Source organism: Gavialis gangeticus, unplaced genomic scaffold (genome assembly GCF_001723915.1).
Source record: "Gavialis gangeticus isolate Ggan-Ray unplaced genomic scaffold, GavGan_comp1, whole genome shotgun sequence".
NCBI lineage: Eukaryota > Metazoa > Chordata > Crocodylia > Gavialidae > Gavialis > Gavialis gangeticus.
In genome coordinates this window covers 169633975-169656292 of record NW_017729032.1, presented here as the reverse complement: position 1 = coordinate 169656292, position 22318 = coordinate 169633975, and the positions used below count along the sequence as shown (strand labels likewise).

At 40.6% G+C, this 22318-nt stretch overlaps 1 protein-coding gene across 1 annotated transcript in view; it reads left to right on the top strand.

The window, feature by feature from the left end:
• ANOS1 (anosmin 1) overlaps positions 1-22318 on the top strand; it is a 210786-nt gene that overhangs the window by 123065 nt on the left and 65403 nt on the right. The window contains exon 6 of the mRNA XM_019524957.1: positions 20722-20924. Coding sequence (XP_019380502.1) covers positions 20722-20924 — 203 coding nt within the window. The remainder of the gene's footprint in view (positions 1-20721; positions 20925-22318) is intronic.

Below are 22318 nucleotides of genomic sequence, written 5' to 3'. Positions count from 1 at the left end.
GTTTTAGGAATGGGACTACACTTGTTTGAAGTTACCACATAAAGTAAAGGTTAAAGATGCCATCGTTCTTTTATCTGTACAGGGGTCTCAGAATATTTAAACTTCTTTTTAGGCTCTTTCAACACTGTTAGTATCAAAATTGAACTTCTCCTGACCACATGACACTAAACATCAAACATGAAAGAACTGGGGTTTCAACAGATGTTGTTGTTAGAACTTTTCATTTTTTTTCTTTTTTTTTTCCAGTTGTCATGGGGAATATATTCCTGCCATCTGCTGAGCAGATAGTATCACAATGCTTTGTTGGCTGTATTCTAGCAGTTACAGGACTAATATTTTTACATAGACTGTCTCTCTTTCTTTTGTCTTTCTCTTTTGTGAAGGTGATCACAAGCACTTAGCCAGCACCAGAAATATAAACCCTAAGCAGAATATTGAAAGGAGAGAAGTGACAAGGACTCCAGGAAGTATAGGGATATTCCTATTGCTATTAATTTTAACTGGAAGCTGCTAAGTGACAGGTGGCCACAAGAAACTTTTAAATAGATGGGACTTCATTTCATTTGGGCAAAAATAACATCATTCTTTAGTGATGTTTAATACAGTACACTTCAGGCACAACATTTCCTTCTATTTCAATATGTTTTAGGATTATCAATATTTTAAGGCATCAGAACTCCATTGGGAAAGCTGGGGACAAAAAGTCAAGATTGGTTTAATTAACCAAGCAACAGTCATTAATTATGATAATACTAATTCAAGGGTAGGCAATTATTTGGGCCCATGGGCCACTTCGGGAGTTTTTGGGAGCTGTTGTGGGGCAGGTCAATACTCCTTCCCCCCGACAGCAGCTCACCAAACTTCCCTGTGTGGGATAGGGCCACATGCAGGTGGGGAGCTGGCATGGGCACAGGCAGCAACTTCAGCAGGGTCTGCTCCGCTGGGGCCTTCACTACCACCAGCACTGCCTCTGGGCTGCCCTTTGTACCCCAAGGAGGAGCTCAGGCAGATGCCCCAATCCCAAGTGGGAACCTGCTGGCTGCATCCACAGCAATGCCAGTACCTGCCCCGTGCTGCATTGGCATGCAAGCCGGGAGCTGGTGTAAACTGTGGGGGTGTGCTGTAGGTGGGGGACAGTTTGGTTGTGGGGGGAGGGTGAGAAAGAAAGAGACAGGGGGAGGCGGCCCTGCCCACGAGTGGTGGTGACCTGTGCTGGATGTTGGGAAAAAGCAGGACCTGGCATCAGGTACACTCACCATGGCTCAGACCCTTCTGGCTGTGGCCACCCAGAGCCCACACTGGGGCTGCCCTGTGACTCCTCCTCATAGCTACTACTGCCCCGCAGATCCTGGGTGGCCCATGGGTAGTGCAGCAGTCGCAGTGGTTTGGGTGGAGCCTTAGGGCAGCCCCAGCATTAGTTCTGGGCAGCCACAGCCAGAAGGCCTTTGGCAGTGGTGAGTGACCCTGTAGCCAGGTCCTGCTTGTTTCTAGTACCCAGCACAGCCACTGCTGCTCATTGTGGGCAGGGGGTGGGTAGGTCTGCCTCTCTCTATCTCTCTCTGTCTCTCCCTCCTCCTCCTCCCCTGCAATCCAAACCATCTTGCACCTACAGCACATCCCTGCAGCCTACACCAGCTCCTGACCTGCAGACCAGTAGCAGCGCTGGCATCAGCTGTGGATGCAGTCAGCAGGTTCCTGCTAGGGATCAGGGCATCTGCCTGGATCCACAGGTGATGCTGCTTCATCAGTGCATCATCTGCAGTCCCAGGCAGTTGCCCTGATCTCCAGCAGGAACCTGCCAGCACTGTACACCACTAATGCCTATTCATACCTGGCACTGCTTCTGGCATGCAGGACAGGAGCTGTTGTAAGCTGCAGATGGGGCCAGGACATGCCTGCCTGCCCAGCATGATACAGCAGCCAGAGCTGCTGGCTCCCTGTGGGCCAGATCTCATGACTTTGTGGCTGCCCACCCATGAGTTGGATACAATCAGTTGGTGGGCAGGATCCAGTTCGCAGACAATATTTTGCCCACCCTTGTATTAATTGACTATACTTAAATGTCTTTTATGGTTTGCCCTCATGACACTTGTTTTATTACACATCATTATCAGCTTCTGAGACCTCTTTTTGTCTAGATTCTTTCTGTTCGCTGCCCAACAGCTTTCAGGAGGGCAGCAAAAATACTATCTTTTTTTTTCCCTAGTTAAAAAAGAGTCAATATGTGAAATATATTGAGATCTCCTGAGTGCATTTATGGAAAGAAATACAGTCTCTTCTGCAAATAGTGCTCCCTGCCAAATGAGAGACAAGAAGAGAAAAGGTAATAGAAAATCCGTTGGTGGGAGTAATGTGAGGAATGGCGTTTCATCTTTGGCTTTGGTAGGAATAGAGGAATTAGAGACAGTATATAAGAGACCCTGATGGACAAGTGGAGGAGGAAGAAGAAGATGAATATCAAGTGGAGAAAGTCAACTGTGGAAAAGTGAGTTGGGCTCTTTATGGTATCCTGTATGCCAGGACGTGGCTCCTAACAGAAAGTCAATGAATGTCTTAAAGTCAACACTCAAGAGAATAATAATACTACATAGCTCTTCTATAGTGCTTTTCATCAGTAGGTCTCCAAATGGTTTTAAAAAGAGGTCAGAATCATGTTAGATTTATTTTTTACTGGAAATAAATTAATCTTTAGTTTTTTACAAGAAGTATTGGGAAATTTAATATTATATTCTGAAAGGTGCTCATTAAATGTGCTTTTATTATTTTTAGAGTAACCAGAACATTTACATATAGTATTGTATTGGTGGTACATGCAATGTTATGCATAATTTTTAAAATAACACTTTAAAATTAATAGATGTAATGGGCAATTGGTAAAGAAGGAAGGTGTTCATCTTTTGGATATGTAAAACTGTTAATTTTGGCAATTATCAGTAAAGGAACCAATGGGATGGATATGACACATTAATACCTTCTTGCTCATAAAGCTCAGTCCCTCCATATCAGAGTTCAGAAACAGGTAGATAGCGTTCAGTGCCATTGTTCAATCTAAATATTTTGTGATGAACTTCAATTCTCAGCTGTGCTACTTTGTCATATTTTGAGCTCGTCAAGTTCATTAGTAAGACAGACAATTAAAAACAGTTGCTGTTTTTCTTTTAGCATACACTGCTAGCTATAGTTTAACAGAAGAATAAATGCTATTGTCTTGGATACTGGTAAAAAAATGTTCTAGACCTTGTCTGGTTTACACTGATTTAGCATCTGTACCTGGGAAGCTTACCTTGATAGGCAAGTAGTGCCTTCAGAATGCTGCACTGATCTGCACAAGTTGCCTTGTAAACCTGAACCCAGTAGTATAACTGATGGACAGACCAAGGCAGTAGTCCCCAGCGCTACTTTTGTGGGGGCACAAAAGCCAGTGACAGCTGACTATTCCGTTCCAATAGACAAGGCAGGAGCCAGCACTGCTGTGTGCATCATCAGCTACTGTGAGCATGGACCTTCTCTGTTATACTTGTGCCTGAAGCAGAGTAGTGTGTGGGGCTTCGGTCAGGATAATTAGGACTGCTGTGTGATAGTGCTGATCCTTGCCAAATACTAATTAGCACATGTGGAGAGCCCCATTTTCAGTTAAGAGAGCATCCATGTAGAGTGTTGAGTGTTTCTGAGGGTGCTGCATGCATGTTATGATGTGGTTGCCTTGTAGAGATGGCTTCAGCAACTCATCTTTGTTCTGTATATGTGTGTCAACTCTCAGGAGATTTGAGCCCATATTAGTAAGTAATACTTATACTAAATAACGCCAATTGCTAGACTGGTAAACAGGCAAGACAAGAGGCCAAAAACACTAAGGATATTCCTACCTTTTGCATATGGGCCTTATGTAATTGACCCTTCACCAACATGGGACTAAAGTAGACTCTATATTATTAACTTCTGCTGCACTGGCAGTGTCATTCAGGCATATGGGATCTTGCTTCAGTGTATGTTTTATTATGTTGTAAAACCTTACTGTAGATGTCATTATTCCAGCATAAAAGTGTTAGACTAGATTGGTATAAGCTGTACCAACACAAGCATCTGCCCAGGAGGGTTAGCCAGTAGAGCCAACATAGCCATACCTGCAAATATTTTACTAGCATAGACAATGTCCAAAAGGCTCTCATCTTATCCACAAAAAATACTTAAGCTATACCAGTGTATAGATGAATATTAGTGGCAGATTACCAGTGTCTAGAACAGTGGTAACTTGCTCCTTGCTTTCTGTAGTAAGTTTTATTGTATCAAATGTACCACTGGAGTAGAAGTGCTTTGACTTTTTTCTTACCTTTCAGGTTACTTCAGATCACACTTCATTTTTTAATTTTCTTTCAGTTTGTGGTCTTTTTGCAAATATTGTTCATGGAATCAATTTGAAGTTGTAATTATATGAAGATGTGACATGGTAACAGTGAGCATTTGACTTGTGCATGACATTTTCATGCAGAATTTATACCATCCTATAGCATGCTAGCCACAGGAACATATGGACTTAAATATCCATATTGAAAATTACTTATATGATGGAGCCTTCTATTTTCTATAACCTATCCAGCTGCCCCTCCCCAGCACTTGCATTTATATCCTACTGTTCCTGGTTGACTTGTAAGCAAAAAGAACTCTTAGACTTCTGTGACAAGGATGGATAAAGCCTGGAGCACTTCTTACATTCTGCTACAGAGGAAACTGAAATAAATGGCATCCCTAGCAAAAAGTATATAATCAACATTGTTCAAAAGGTTAGAGTGACCCTCATACAAAAAAAAAAACTTTTTTCAAAGCTAAAGTTCAACCATTGACAGGGAATTGAGATTTGCCATGTAAGCAGAAAGGAGTTGAATAGACTTATCAACTCCACAGCTAAATTTCTGTCTCTTGAGCAGTTCATCTGATTATTTTTAGGGGTTGGCAGCACTTTCTGTGGCTGTGACAAATTGCCACATTCACAAATCGAGTAAGAACAAATACGCCTGGAATTGTTACACAACCCACAAATAGAAGATTTTAGGTAGTGACTTCTAGTCTTCGTATCATTTAGCCTTAATATTTGTTGGAGCACTCTAGTGCTATACAGCTATTTTGTTTCCAACCCTTCCAAATGATCGTATGTAGGTTAATCATAAATGACAATCAACTCTCCTAATAATTAATATAGTATACTGAAAATAAAAATTTACGTGTGTTCTGTGTAAAGCCTTTGGTTCATAAATCAGAAAGTACATTCATTGTGTGTAAATATTTAAAGGGGAGTGTGCTTTTTTGTATCTGGAGGACACTAGATATTGGATAGGGAGATTTAAAGAAATCTCCAAATGTTTGGAAGTTTGGTTCAGATACTGAGGGTTTATTTAAAGTATCCAAATATTGAGCTATTCACCAGCATTATTTTTAGATAATTAAAATTATTTTATTATTTTAATACCCTCTTTGGGGGAGGTATTGTGCCTTTAGTTGTATTTGAAAGTGCTTAGTATTCTGTGGAAAGAAATTAAATACATACATCTCCCTAGTAGGATCCTATCTTGTAGGCTCTTCCGTGTACTTAGCTGCTACCTATTTACTAACTGCGTGACTCTCAGCCCTTTCAGGTTTCTCTTGTTATTGTAAGGCCAATATGTCATTATTATATTGCCAATGTAATGATTGACAAAGTCGTTTCTATTGGTCAGGTCAGATTATCAATGTCAAGAGAGGTTTGTTAAGTTCATTTTCTATTCCATCCCCCTTCCAGCAATTAAGATTTTTAGGGGAGACCTATTCCTTTTTTCTACCTTGCCCATGACTTAATGAAAGGAGACTTTAAGACATTAACAGACCACTTCATCCTGGCCAAATCTTCAGAAGATATGGCTTATTTCAGAAGTAGCTGAAAATGGTGATAGTGGAACAAGTTCTCTTCTAAGTACCTTTCTCCCTGATTCAAAATATTGAGTCAGGTGGGAATATGCATTTCAGGGCACATTGCATGGCTTCATAAATATCAGATGATATTTCAGCAGCAGTTAGAGATCACCAAAGAAGCTGTCCGAGCTACTGAATCCTGGGGGAGATAACTGTCAAAACCTCTAAATGATACAAAACAAACCTCTAATGACAAAACATAACTTTTCCACTAATGTAAAAATCCATTTTCCTTCTATTTCTTCAAAGAAGAATTTAAAAAGGCCACAAATAATGGATGAAGTCATTTACCTCATTCTTCCTGCAAGAACATATTCTGTCAAAATAGGGGGCCCAACACCACCTGACCTTGACAACTCCAGATCTCCTCAGAGTGAATTGCAGTCTAGTAGTGGTATCTTATATCCAGTTTTGTACTGCAGATAGATAGGTCTCTCGGCTGGAAGAGTGTTTATAGACATGCTCTGGATGGTGTTGGTGAGGAGGTGTGCTTTAATTAGAGCAGCCCTCAGAGCTGTTCTAATTAAAGCACCCAGAGTGTCATGTGTATCAGCGTCCCCACATTGAAAAATGACAGAGGGGGCACTTTAACTAAAGCTTATTGAACAAGCTTTAGGTAAAGTGCTCCTGCACCATTTTTCAGTGTGGGGACACTGCTACACATGGTGCTGAAATCTGCTGGAGCACAGAAATTACCACACTCCAGCAGACTTGGTTAATCTAGTCTGCTCCAATGCATTGTAATTATAGCATGCCAGAGCAGCCCCTGCATGTGTATAGATGCCCAAAGAGTGCCACATTGATCTCAAAAAAGGGGAAGTTTGAGAAAGTCTCACTGCCTGCATATCTGCATGCATGCCAGCATCCTTAATTCTTAAATTTATGTCTTACTTTGAATAAGAAGAAATATTGGGTCAGTGATTCTCAATATGTTTCCCAGGCCATTTGTCTGGAGGAAAACACAGATTCTTCTAACTATATGAACAAGGATTTATTTGTCAAAGGAAAGGTTTCTAAAATGTACTTAAGGTATCTGGTAGGTGTAAAAGGTCTAATTTTCATTCAATAGGACAGAAGTCTTAACTGAGCTAAAGTGCTCACATTAATTTGTCCTGTTTTAGAGTACATGAGCTCTAGTCAAATTAGCTAGAAATAAAAGCCATCCTAAAAAATAATTAGAGTTATTTCAGTGAACTATGGGGTCAGCACTCATAGTTCTGTTCCATACAATAATATGTACTCTACCTTAGATTTATAGGCTTTAGTCCTGCCAATACCACCCTTCTGTCTGTTTTATTATAAAAGGATAAAACGCTACCCAAGGCTTGTTTTACTCTAGTGCTTACATTTTCAATATGCCTATTTGAGCTTATATTTTTATTAAAATGGATTCCAAGGTACTTAAATGAAGACACTGCCTCTAATTACATTTCCCACTTAAAAAAAAAAACTCATCTCCTTCTTTCATTCCCAAAACCCAATACCTTGGATTTAGCTGTGTTGATTTCCAGGGTATCTGAATTGCGGTATAGCTGAAAGCATTTAATAACCTTTGGAGGCCTATTTGGGATTGTGACATGAATAATGAATCATCTACATAAAGCAGGACAGGGATAGGATTGTATGGGTTTGTAGAATTGTTTCACTGTTAGCACATGGCCCATGAGCTGGATCCAGCCCACAGAGCCCTAACATTTGACCCCAGTGCTACCTGTTGGTCTTGGAATTAACCCACAGGCAGCACATGGGGTGAATTGAATGGCCCCACATGTCACACATGGGTCCTATTCCAGCCACTCTGGGACCACACCACATGTGGCACATACTTCAGTGCACATTGGCTCCTCCATGCCAAATCTAGCAGTATGGCTCTAGAGTAGCAGAGCAACCACCTCATACAGTAGCCCTGACAATTGGCCACCACATGCAGTGTGGTCCCACAGCCCCAAAGTAGATGCCACTTGCAACACAACCCCATAGTCCCAGATCTACTGCCACATGCAGCTTGCTCTGGAGTGCCCAGAGCAGGACTATGCTGTACCCACAGGACCATATAAGTTTGGTACCCCTGACTATTGGACAGGGAACCACCAATCCCATAATGCAGCATGGATGATGTATTTGAATAATAAGCAATAAATACTTGTAAGAGAGCATTATCCATTGATGTTATTGCCAGTTTCTTCCATAACTTTAGTCTGCGTATGTTGTCAAAAGCTCCCTTTAGGTCTATGAAGGCTATGTATGAATGATTTTGTCTTTTTTTACGTATTTAGATACTAAATAATGCAATATTAAATAACAGTTCATGAAAGAATAGCCTTTTCTGTTTTCCCAAAACATCTGAAGAGAAAAAAGTAAATGCCTATGAAATATTTTGATTGGAATTCATGCAAGACTAGTAGAATGATAGGAGACAAGATCTCTTTTAGTATGATGTTTTAAAAATTGTGACTATTATATTTTCATTCCATTATTTGGATAAATGTCTTCTGAAATAATCAGATTTTTTTACTGTTTCAAGGGTACACAGTTACATGGCCCTCTACTGGGAGTGTCAAAGAACTGTATTGCCCTACATGCATGAGAAAGTAATAAACTCCTTCCTGAGGTACCCGGAGCACATACAGAACAATGCCCAGCTTTCTGGAGCAGTGACCATCATTTTTACTCATGATTTGGACTTCTAGGTGCTACCATAATGCGAATGACTAATAATTTTCATTAGAGAGGATTCTTTTTTCCCTGAAATACAGTGTGGGAGGGAACAGTCACCATACTGTATTATTGTGCCCCATTTCTGTGTGAGGGACATAAAGTTAGTACAAACTACTTTTGCCCAATACCACCTTGTGTGGATGTTCAGTGTCTTTAAACATTTGCATAAAATGTATTTTGTGCTAGTACTATAGCTTGCTGTTTATGGCCTCAGTGTGGAATTCACCTACCTGAAAATAGCAAATGTGCATTTGAGTGAGAGGCTTTAACTGGCTTTGTATAATATAGGACGGAGGTTCAACCTCTCAAGCATATGGGCTATCGTCAGTCAGATGGAATTTTTTATTACCATGTCATTTTCCAAGCAAAAGAAACTATGCAAGCCAACAAGCATAGACAAACCACCTAAACACTCCATTTCAGAGGTTTTTGTCCTCAACATGACGGCAGTTGCTAGTGTACACAATATAAATTATCAAGAAAAAGGGAGCAGACAACACTGTTTTCACAGCACATAAGTACCATGCTGGATGTGATTTCATGCATACATTACTGAGTGTTAGTAAAACCAGAACAGACACCCACTCGCAGCAATAAAATTCTTACTGTTGTTCCTATGGGACCAATGATGTTTTCATACCATTGCACAGCTGGTTTGTGTGTGCCATTTCCAATGGGCAAAGCTGATCCCTATGTCTTGGAGCTGTTTAATAGTTGGAAACTTGTCTGTAGTGCAGCTTCAGCAGTTTTCTTAAGAGTTACAAGGTATAATGTTTAAAGGACAGTGGTGGGCAATCCATTTTAAATATGAAAAAGTCATCTGAATGCTTAGTCATCTGAAGTCAGAAAGTTTTAAATAATATCCAAACTTGCCGTCTTTTACAGTTCAAATTAAGGATTTCAAATTTTACAATCCTTTGTTCCTCTCTAATGTATAATATAATTTGCTTGTTTATTAAGCTCATTACAATTGTTGCATTTCAACTCTAAAATATATGCGTTTCAGTGATGAATGAAGTGCCACTTGTACTATAGTGGGGTTTTTAAGTCTATAAATTGCTTCAGGTCCTTTTTTAAATAAAAATACCTTAAAAAGGAAGAAGGCTATAAATATGTTTAAAATTATTAATATGGTAAGACATTTATTTAAACAAATCAAAGTTATTTTCTTTAACAGCAAGGATTCCTCCTTTTGGGACATAGTTTTGTTTATGAAGGCTGAGTAACCAGCAGCTCAGGAATTGGTCTTCTGGGTACACTTAGGACAGATATGGTACAGACAAAGGCAGTACTTAACCTATATACTGTGACAGTAACCTCAACCTTGACCTAATAAAGCTACCATTTCTAAGGGTGAGAAGTGAATTATGTGTCAGGTTGTTCAGTCCAGACTTTTGAGGGCTAATCCTTGTGCCAAACTCAAGTATACATATTTTCCCCTTAAAGTATCAGAAAGGAAAAAGTTGCAAATGCTAAAATCTTCAAGCCCACAGGCTTCATCAGCCTTCAGGTAAGTACAAATCTATAAAATGAGAAATCTGTACATTGAGAAACTAGCAGCAGCCATTATTCAAGACAGTTTATAAATGGTATCACCATCTAGGAAGCTATATTAGAATGGGCTCAGTAAAAGTTGGCATGGGCTTATCAAGTATAGTAGTTATGAAATTATTATCATCGTAGTTGTATAAGGCAGTATTTTTGTAGGGATTTATAAATTGGCAACATTTTCTCTAATTTACAATATGTTGATACACAATGGACCAGATTTTAGTCCACCTATAAAGTGCATAAGACCCATTCCACCTGAAAATCCATCAGTGCATCTACTTTTGCAGCATACTGTCAATTTAGCCTTAAGTCTAAGTCACAAAAGCAGTGAACAGAAGGAGGATCCACCCATCTTTTGTATTAATAGTTTGGCTGGGTGGAATAAAATCTCTGTCATTTAGGCATATGATAGGTGGAATAGGACATAAATCATTTATTTGCAACTCCCCTATAGAAGTATTCATTCCAGAATGTGATTGTAAAAACAAAAAGCAATTAGGGAGGGAAAAAATCCTTTGTGCTATCAAATAATTGGAGGACATGCAGTAGGGAAGAATGCTCTGCTAAGCACATTGGAATGTTAATTCTGCATTTGATATTCACTTTTTCTGATCAATATTCATACTACACCAGGGCAGAATTCTGTTTCCCTTGCACTGGCTTGGTAGGTACACACCTATGTGTCCATGGCCATTCTGGACACTTACGTGCATATTACTTAGGAAGATATTGCTGTCCAGAAAACCCATTGTTATTCAGCAACAGTGGGGGGACAAGGACATGAGGGAAGAAAGAGTAGGTCATTGCAATGTTTTACCTCCAATAGCTGAGTAGTTAGGGATTCCACAAAACAGAAGACCTGAAGCCACCTCACCCGGGTCCCTCTGCAGTGCTATTAAGTGCAACAGGCAGTGGCTCAGCTTGAAAAAGAGTGCTGGAGAGAGGGTTTATGCTGTGCTGGGGAGTCAGAGAGATTTTAGGTAAGGACCTAGGGGCATGTGTAAATGAAACGGGGACCCTAAATTGAAGCTGTGGGTTTTTAAAAATACCGCTTCAATTTAGGGCTGATTAACACCTTCCCCTCCCCACCCCCCATCATGCACACAGCCAACTTAATTGCCTTTCCGGTGGTGGGGAAGGGAGGGGGAGCTACTGGCCAGTGGAGTAGTCCCTGGGCTGTTGGGGGGAAATGGTGCTTCCCTCCGTAGTAGTGGCGTTCCACTCCCCCCGGTGGCATCTGCTCACAGGCACCCGGCTCTGTTGGTCTCAGGGAGAACTGCAGTTGTGGAGGGAAGCACCGGGCCTCTGTGCAGCTCAGGCAAGCAGGCAGGCTCCAGGGGTGGAAAAAAAAAAGATCAGGCTCACTGCTTTTCTTGAGCAGAGCCTGCTTTCCCAGGCTGCTATCAGGCTGTCTGCAGGCATTCCTGCAGAGCCACGGAGCTGCACTTCACTCCGCAGCTGTAGGGGCAGCAAACTAAAACTCCTCAGAAGAGTTTTGGTTTGCTGCACCTCAAGTCATTTGAGGCACATTACACTGCCAAATTTACTACAGTAGCTGGAAGTAATGAGTAGTATGCTGCCAAAGCATGCAAACACCGACAGCATTAAAGTGCTGCAATGTCAAAGGTTCCTCCCTTGCTTCCTCTACTCTTTGGTACTGTAATGCATCCACCAGTGCACAGCTGACTGTACATGCTCTGTTTAGGTGTATACATTTACTTATCCATAGCACAGAGGTAAGTACCCAGGTATACAGCTAAAAAACCGCCAGTTAGGTATACAAAGGAAAACAGAAGTCTGATTTTTGTTTGTCCTACCTTATTCATTCTTGCTTATCACTTTTATATGTGAAACCAAAACATTTTAAATCATGGAAAAGGAGGAGATTCCCAATTTTGTTTTTGCATAGTGTTAGCTTTGTCAGTTGTATTGTTTAATATGCCCATAAATAAATTAGATACTGACATTGCTATGTGTAAAAACATTAGACAAAAGAAAGATAATTTAGCTATAGGTAACATGGAGTAAGTCCTCATCTGATGTAGTTCTGTGGCTCAGGTGATTTCGATGGAATGATGACAATTTACAGGAGCTAGAAATCTGCTGTTATGTGTAATAAAGTAGTCAATTGTAGGCAATATTTTATTGTAGGTATATTCACAGATGGATATAATTGTATTCATATTACAAAACATGCCAGTTAATTTATCATGTATCTTTGACCAACCTGTTAATGTCATCTTACAAAATTCAAACAGTGCTTTTTTTCTTGAAATCACCCTTTCAGAATGTTTCCTCTTCCTCCCCTCAAATGTAGAATCTTCCCTCCAAATAGTCCTGTTCTGTTTTAAGCTAAAATAAGAACAGGATTCATTTACAGCGACCTTTTACAAAGATTTTAAAAAGATACAAAAACTGAAAAAAAAGGGCGCTGATTTTGCTACCATTGGCTTCTCAGCCTTGGATTAAAAGCCCCCTTGAAAAAGTAGGCTAAATGAGTTTTGCATTGAACACTGAAGAATGTTGCTGATGTTCCACTGTTAGCAAAATAATCCCTACTTTGGACATACATATTCCATTCAGCATTTTGTCTCTTTCTAACTATTTTCATCATATAAGACACTTTTCCAACTAGACTGTTTGTTTCTGGCATGCCCAGAGTAAGTGCTGCTTAAAGTAACCATCCATGAACATGGTGCAATTTATAAAAATATCACTGATGAAATACTAACTGAAATCAACTAACTGAAGTCAACACAATTTTTTCTAGTGCTCCCCCCCCAAGCTTTACTGAGGAGATGAAAAATTGGGATGTAGCATACAAGCCAAGTTACTGGTATATTAGGACAGCATATGAAAGTTTTGTTCTGAGCCATTGATCATGTTTCTATACACAAAAAAATATCTAATATCTTTCAGCCCTGCACAACCAGAAGTACAAGTTTTACAAGGAAAGGAAGATTTCCAGCCTCCCAAAGGGATACACAGGCTAGCTCTGAAAAAGCCAGAGATAACAGATTTCAATGCTGTGACATTGATATGTCTAGAAAAGCTTTTTCAGTTCACTTTTAGAAGTTTTTTATAGGCTCCCTGTGACTCATCTACTGTGATACTATGAAAATGAAACCAGTCTTTCTTTCCAGATGAAGGAACATGACAAGTAGTCTCTACATATTTTTAGTATCCTTCCTTTCACTTGTAAAGGCAAACTCTCTAAAACAAATTTCCAGTCACATTTCTCATATACATAATGGTGTTGTGTGACTGTCCTTTGTGATGACCTGAATAATTCACTCATGCCTTAGCCATCAAAGGTAGTACAATAATGCTACACTCATGCTGATGGATTTTTAAGACTGTAATACAATGTACAAAATAGAAGCTACATACCCAAAACATAGTTCCTAAAATGAATGTTTAACAAAGATTGCAGTATTTTGCCCATGGTGCCTGAATTATGAAACAAAATGTATTTTGTAATTTTTTCTGGTGATATGATAGCTGTTATTTATAGACTTAGGTTAACAAATGTAGAAACATTTTATTAGAGTACAGTCCAAGGCATTAAGGAAATACATCACACATAGTTGTTCCTTTGCTATATGTAGCTAGATAAATGATATATTTAAGAAGAAAGGCAACTTCTTTCACATTTAAGCAAGTGACACTATGAGCAGCACTTCAGAGGGGGTGGGAAGGTGGGGGGGAGGAAAGTGGTTCCAAAAAAAAAACGGCAGAAAGATTTTGAGCAAGTGTGAAGAAGTGAGTTAAGTCTTGTTACTGGGCAAAATCAGTTTGATTTGCCAGAATCCAAGTTTTATGACCAAAAATGAAATTGAATGGAATGTGTGAGGAAACAGGAACAGCAATTATTATTTAATGGGGGTTTCTTTTAGGACACATTAAGAAGCCATTTGTTATTTTTCATCTGCTAATCTTTAATTGTAGCTGTGTCAGTTTGCATCCCAAATGATGGAATTTTTCAGTGAGACCATTTATCATGGGGATTATCTGATGAACTTTGTGTGCCTGGAAAGCTCATTTAACAGCTCATTTACCATTATAAAAACATTCAGGTGAATCATGCAGTAAATGAATGTCTGGTGTCCCTTCAACACACCTCCAGCTTTTTGTCTGGTAAGAAGTTGATTGTTCATTTGGCTTACAGTTCGTGTACAAAATGATTCTTTTCAACCACATTAGTTTTTTTCTTTGTTACAATTAGCAATGTGCCTTAGCCACAAGCAAATATGTTATCTTAGCCTTTTAAACTTCATGAAACAAAAGATTTGCAATTATTTATCATGGAGCTAAACTTTTTTTTTTTAGGTTTCTATACTGTTTTAGTACTGTGTTGGGCTATAAGCCTACAGTAAAAAAACATTTTCTGTGATTAAAATGCAACACCACTAATACAAAGATATATATATATAGTGGTGTTTCATTTTGATCATGGAAAAATGTGGGTTTTGAGTTACTTTTTTTAACCTGAAAATTGGGGATTTCTTTACATCACAGAAAACCAGAATCCCTGCTTATGAGTACTATTCTAATTTGAATATAAGATGACCCCCCAGTACTTAGTTTCTGTATATGGAAAATTTATAAATTCATTATTATTTCCCAGGTATAGAATCTAATTATTGGAGGTTTGCCTTGAATTTCTCGCCCTCCCTCACCTGGTAAAATAAATCTGGGGGATCAGTACCTTTGCCTTCTGCACCCCCAACTTCTTCCCCCTGCAGTCTCTTGTCTCCCTTCTTATTATCAGACCCAGCTCTCCTTTAGCATATGGAATTGCGGGGCAAATTAGAAAACACTAACCTTGGAATAAACATACCTGTAATAATTTTCATATAGTACGTGTAGATTTCGTTAATTCAGAATTAATGTATTTTTCCTTTTTTTTTCAAACTGCTACAAGTTCTGAAACAGGTACTCCATAAACACATGTTAAGGCAGCACTTTTGCACCTACTTATATATAGTGTGAACTGCTCATATATAGTGTGAACGGTGCATGATATATTAGTCCAAAGCCAAAAGACTCATGATTTGCTACACAGTTTATTGGACTAGACCCCAGCAGAGTCAACAGCATTTGAAACAATGGTGATTCCACAGCTCAGCTGTGCTCAGTATGTATGTACTTCAGATACCCCAACAAAGAATCCATGTGCTAATTGGTCACCCACTCATGACCGGCACTGTCTGTTCTTGTCATGAGTCCTGGGATCAACCAAAAATGTATATGCAGATGAGACACAGGGCAAAAACTGGTCCAACTCCATCTCTTGGAGTGTGGGACCACGCTAAGTATGTGTGTAAACTTGGCAAGATTTGATTTTTTTTATCAACTGACATTGATAAGCATCAATTTCACTTGACACTCACAGACAGATGAAAAAAATATTTCCGTTGGTAATCACTGAAATTTACATAAAGGATGTGTAAAGAAATAATTCAGAATGAATGTAAGGAAATCAGAGGCAGGAGGTACTGTGCACATGCACATATATACACCCACACATACATGCTCTCACACACATGCTCACCCACACTCCCACACCCACACATGGCACCCTGTGCAGGAGCCAGGGCTGTATTGGTAAGGCTATACTGGGAGGAGGGATTTGAGGGTCAGGGCTTGTAGCCCAGGCACCTGCTGCCACCAGCTGCTCACTCTGCTCAGATCTGAGTTGGGACAGGAGCCAAATTCCTATGGAGCCCAGCCTACCGCAGCCCCTGCATGATTGGGCCAGGGGCAAAATTTCCCTGGAGGCTGGACCAGGCTTCACTGGAGTTTGGCCCCTGCCTTCATAGTTTCATAGTTGGTAGGGTCAGAAGGGACCTGAGCAGATCATCAAGTCTGAGCCCCTGACATGGGCAGGAAAAAATGCTGGGGTCAAACAACCCCAGATAGGTATCTATCTAGCCTCCTTTTGAAGACCCCCAGGGTAGGAGCAAGCACCACTTCCCTTGGAAGTTGGTTCCAGATCCTAGCCACCCTGACCATGAAGTAGTGCCTCCTGATGTCTAGCCTGAATCTAGTCTCCATCAACTTATGGCCGTTATTCCTCGGTACTCCCAGTAGTGCTTGGGGGAACAGGGACTCTGCCATTGCCTGCTGGTCCCCCTTGGTCAGTTTGTAGATGGCCACCAGATCCCCTCTCAGCCTTCCCTTGTGGAGGCTGAACAGGTTCAGGTCCCATTGCCTCCCTTCATAGGGCCTGCCTTGCTGCCCCCAATCATGCAAGTGGCCCTCCTTTGGACCCTCTCAATGCTGACCACATCCCTCCTGAAGTGTGGCACTCAGAACTGGATGCAGTACTCCAACTGGGGCCTGACCAATATCGCACAGAGGGGGAGGATCACCTCCTTGGACCTGCTTGTGATGCATGACAAGGTGCGGTTAGCCTTCCTGAATGCGTCCCCACATTGTTGGCCCATATTCATCTTGGAGTCAATAATGACTCCAAGATCCTTTTCTGCCTCTGTGCTGATGAAAAGAGAGTTCCCCAGCCTGTAGTTCTTCCTCCCTGGGTGCAATATCTTGCACTTGTCAGTATTGAAACCCATCCTGTTCTCATCTGCCCAACCCTGTAACCTGTCTAAGTCTGATTGCAGCCTATTCCTCCCTTCTAGCATGCCCGGGATTTTGTGACCTGGTCATAGAAGGCCACCAGTTTGGTCTGACAGGACCTGCCTCTAATGAACCCGTGTTGTTTGCCCCTAAGTATACACTCCCCTGCTGGCCCCCCACGGACATACACCAGAATAATTCTCTCAAAAGCTTACCCAGGACCGAGGTAAGACTAACTGGTCTTTAGTTTCCTGGGTCCTCTTTCCTCCCTTTTTTGAAAATGGGGACCACATTGGCCCTTTTCCAGTCCTCTGGCACCTTGCCAGAGCACCATGAGTGCTTGTAAAGCTGTGCCAGGGTCCTGTAATGACCTCTGATAATTCCTTCAGCACTCTGGGGTGGAGATTGTCAGGACCTGCTGATTTGAACACATCTAGTCCCACCAGAAGTTCCCTGACTAGGTCCTCACTGACCCTGGGCCTGGCTGTGCCTCCCCTGGGATGGTCGGGGATCCCGGTGGGGGGGGATGACTTGGTCCCTGCTCAGAAATATGGAGGAAAAGAAATTATTAAAGAAATTAGCTTTATCATCTGGTGTGACCACCGGTTTTCCTAGTGTGTCCTGCAGGGGCCCCATGTTACCCAGTAGCTTCTTTTTACCCTCTATGTATTTAAAAAAGGACTTCCTGTTATCCTTGATCCGGGTCAGTAGTCCCAGTTCCATCTCTGCCTTAGCCTTCCTAACAGCCCCCCTACAATCTTGAGGCAAGGAGGTATAATCCTCCCTGGTGATGGCCCCTCCCTTCCATTGGGTGTACACCTCCTTTTTAGCCATGAGACGTTTGTGGATGGTTTTGGTGAGCTATGGGGGCTTTTGAGCACTCTTGCCTCCTTTGATCCACGTTGGGATTGTCACCCTTTGGGCTTGGAGGATTGTCTCCTTAAGGAACAACCACTCTTCTTGGACTCCCAACTCCCCTCCCCTCCGGAACCTCAGTGCCTCCCCGACTAGTCTCCTTACCTCATTGAAATTCACCCTCCTGAAGTCCAGGGCTGCTGCCTTGCTCCAGGCCTTTGACACCCTGCGCTGGATGGTGAATTCCAGTTGGTGATGATTGCTATCGCCGAGGTAGTCGAGCACCTGCAGTCCGCTCACCAGGTCATTGCCTGTGGCCAGGACCAAGTCCACCAAGTCCCCTGGTGAGACTATGCACCTCCTGGGTTATATGGATGTCCTGTAACTCGGCTAGGAACTTATGGGAGCGGTCAGACCTTGGCTGGTACTTGGGCAGAGAGAGCAGCCAGCAGCACCAAGCTTCTGGGCTTCCTGCTACTACCATCCCTGCCCCTTTAGCCCCCCCTCCCAACACATTCTTACCAGCACAGGGACTGTTCCTGCAGCAGCCATTTTGTGTGTGTGTGGCGGGGGGGAGGGATGTGGCTGTGTATGTGTGTTCTGAACTCCTTTGGAGCTCTTTGGTGCTGTTCTGAATTCTAGGAAATACTTTTTTGTGAATGAGGATGGCTACTGTCTGCTTGCATAAAAGTATGGTTCATTGATTTATGGATATTTACTTTTTATATTACTAAATTGTCTCCTCCCATCCCTAATTTTGTGTAATCCTGAAATTTAAATCAATAAAAACAGAAAAAAACATACCTAATTTCATACAATCCTAAGAATTTCAATTGCTAATAATCAAAATAAATGCTTAAAAATAAACATTGATTTTCAATTTTTTTTTAAATTGAGTTTTGCCATGCCCACATATGTGACAGATTGAGAGAAGGGGCAACAGAGGGATTCTGGGTAAACTGTTTGGAGCTCAATTTGATGATGCTTACCAGATATTTAAGGCTAGTAAAAAAAAAACAAGAATAATGTGAAATGGGAAAGAAGGGCTCATTTCAGCTGTGGGAGTGAAAAGGAAATTTAAATAGATGCAGTGTAGTGGCTTACCATGAGTGAAAGAAGAGTCAGTTCTGTGGGGAATTGAATACAGTGGGAACTACTACATATCTTACTTACGTGAGCTACATTAAACTGTCCTTTTGGTATGTTCCCATCAGCATGTTTGCCCAATATGGCCCATATGTTTTATAGTCATGCTCAGTGTAGTTTGCATATATTTAGTCATAATGGCTTTTCATTACTGAGCACATGCTACTTTTGGCAGCAATTTAATGAAAGACAGTATACTTAATTAGGTTTTTCTTTGTATGTGAAAGTACTGAATGGGGGAAAAACCCTTGTCTTGTATTTGAGTAAATACAGTATTTGGAAGGGGAAACAGTCTCTCTTAAGTTCCTTCTGTTTGAATAGCACTACTTCATATAAACAAGTAAATTTACAGAAGTAGAACCTGACACTAATGTCTCTCAAATAGCAGGTGAGTGGCCTGACCACTGAGCAATGAGGTCTCTTTCTCTTTCTGGTCTAATGCTCCTTGTTTCAGTTGTATTCCTTGTTTCTCAGGTGCTCTGCACCACTCCCATGCATAAGGATTGAACTGCAAGCTTCCCTGTGCATGTGACTGAGCATTCAGGGCCACAGCCCACAGGCCTAACTATGGACTCAGAGAGAGCTCCAGAGACCAGATTTGGCCCATGGGTTAAGCAAAGCTGTCCAGCTACTGGCCTACAAGCTACATGGGGCCCCCAAGGATAGGGACAGACATTTAAAAAGCCGGAGCCTGAATTGATTCAATCTTTGCAGGCTAGTCTAACCGGGTTCCCACCCCACTGCTACTTTCCCCTATTGCTTTTGCTGCAGCAGCCACTGAGGTCTCTTGTCAGTTCCCCCCCACCCATGTTCTGCTTCTTGCCCTGCCCAAGGCACAGGGAAGAGCAGGGACACCAATACACAGTGTTGGGGGAACCCACAGCTGCAATACTGTGAATGGGGTTCAGATCACAGTGCAGTGTGGGCAGGTGGAATGTCCATGTAGCATGATGCAGTGGGAAGAAGAAGTACACAGTGTAATGCAGCCACTATTTGGGGTGGGGAGGTCGCCACATGGCATGGTGCTGTGGGTGCAGCCCCCAGCTACTTAGAAGTTGTACAGCCCTGTAACAGAACACTCTCTGAGAATTTTGCATAAAGTGGGCTGCTGGTGATACTAAAAATGCTCTGAATATTTAGCTGTCAATGGAGGTTGCATAGGAATCCACAGGTACCAGTGGTCCAGTGCAGGATTTTTGTCCCAGATACTGTTTAGCAAAACTTAAATAATAGACTTTGTATGATGTAAGGGATTAGAGACTGATTTAAAGACAAAGAACAAAAGAATGTTTATATAAAGTATTACTATCTTTCCAGGATTTGGCCTCCTATAGTCATCAGGGATAGAAGACAGTAATATTCTTGTTGTTTTTATTCTGGGGACGTGCACAAATTCTGTGGTGATGGACACCAATATGAACATTTGGAAAGATGGACGCATAAATAGAAGTGCTCATAAATCTTATCTCCTAGAAATTCTCTTGTGACCCTGGACAGAATTATTCAGTATTCCTACTCTTTATTTCTTGAAAGAAGATTAATATCTTTTGTTTTATATTTGTTTTAATATGTTTTATATATGGTCTAAAAATAAAATTGTTTTATGTGCACTCTTACTAATGTATTGTAGCCAGAAATAAAAACAAGAGTTGAATATATTTTATTGACTTCTATAGTATATGTCCAGCAAGACTTTGAGAATAATGGCACCCCTAGACCCAATCCCATTATTTACAATTGAAAAGAGTTTCTATTCTCAAATGTATCTGAAATAGTACAATTACAAATTTGATTAAACATCTACGATGCTTAAAAAAATCAACTAATACTGATAATAATATCTGACGTTTGTTAAATCATGAGAATAGTTACTTAGGAAGGTCATATTTACTCAGTATTGTGTTGTGTTTTCTTTTTAAATTTCAGACCCATCTGCTCCACCAGCCCCATCTAATATCAGAATTGAAAACATCACTACAAACAGTGATGGAAGTGTAAATGTAAAGATTGCTTGGGATCTCCCAGAAGAGCCTGATATCCCAGTGCACCACTATAAAGTCTTCTGGAGCTGGACATATAGCAAATTTGTGATCCCAGCTAAAAAGAAGAGAAGGAAGATTACTGATGGGGTAAGGAGGAAAAATGAAATTGAGGCACAAAACCACCTATTCAGTTATACATTAAATATTAAATATATATTTTGGTCTAAAACAGATCTTATTATTTTCAAAGATGGAAAAGTGTATAATTTATAAATTCAGTTTATAAAATTACTTGTAATTTATAGCCATGATTTTCCTTCCCCGCAAGTCTGTCATTTTTCCATGTATGCCCAATGAAGTCAAAAAGAGGAGCAAATGTATATTGAAAAAAAATTTCAAGTCAGTAGAAACAAAAGAAAAATATTTAAGTGTCAACATAAGAGATAAATGGGAACCTATTGTAGATGTAAACATTAGAAAACAACATTTGTCCTCTAAAATAAGTGTTATTTTACTGGAAGCCTTGAAATGATACAATGCGTGTTTTACTCAGAAAGCAAGAAATGTTATCTCTAGCACAATTCTTTTATTATAACATTTGATCTTTGGAACTGATCTTTCACAAATCAGAGAAATTTCTGATGGTCTAGGTCCAAGATAATAAAATAAACTTACTGTATAACGGAGCTGAAATATTTCCTTAGAAGCAAATTAATATAAATGTCTGGAGTGATATACAATCAGTTTTTTTATTATTAAACCAGTACATCTGTTCTGATCGTTTTAGACACACTCTATTTTATTTTTACAATAGATTTTTAATAGAAATAGAAAACCATAAAATATTGCAAAGCAGGCTCTTCTCTAATATGTACCGCTATAAAAGTCAGTAGAATTGGGCCCCAAGTCTGAATTAGTATATATAGTGCATAGTATATATAGTGGAGTACAGTGGTTGCAAGGATATGCTTCAAACTTGCTCACTCTTGAACCCCTGTACTTTGGGGAAAGAGTAGGCCATCTGCTACTCTAACTTCCACTCTGACAATGAATCAGGGACTCCAGTGAAATGTTCCTGAAACATCATTTACTCCCTTCCCAATGTGGTTGGAATTGCTGGTGGGAGGCATCATTAACTGTGAGGTCAGCTATCTCCATCTGTGTTTTACATGACAATAAGTAGCTTTAGAAGGTTTAATAATGACCCACCCCAAACTTTCTATCTCCAAAGAATGCTTCCTTCTAAAGCCCCTAAAAAATAAACACTGCATATACATATACCATTACATATACTAATAGGAGCTGTACTAGCATATCATATGTAATATGGCTTATAATTCCCAGCAGAACTAATACAGGGCTGATCTGTTTCCAGGGCAGTCATTATATGCATGGTTACACTGGTTTCCCTGGTGCTGATCGCAGCTGCACAATCAGCTACTGCTGCAGTGTTGTCTATTTTTGAACCTCCTCATAAAGGTGGCATCTGGGGCTGCTGCCCTGGTCACACCTTCTCAGTAACACCACTGATTCCTAGATGT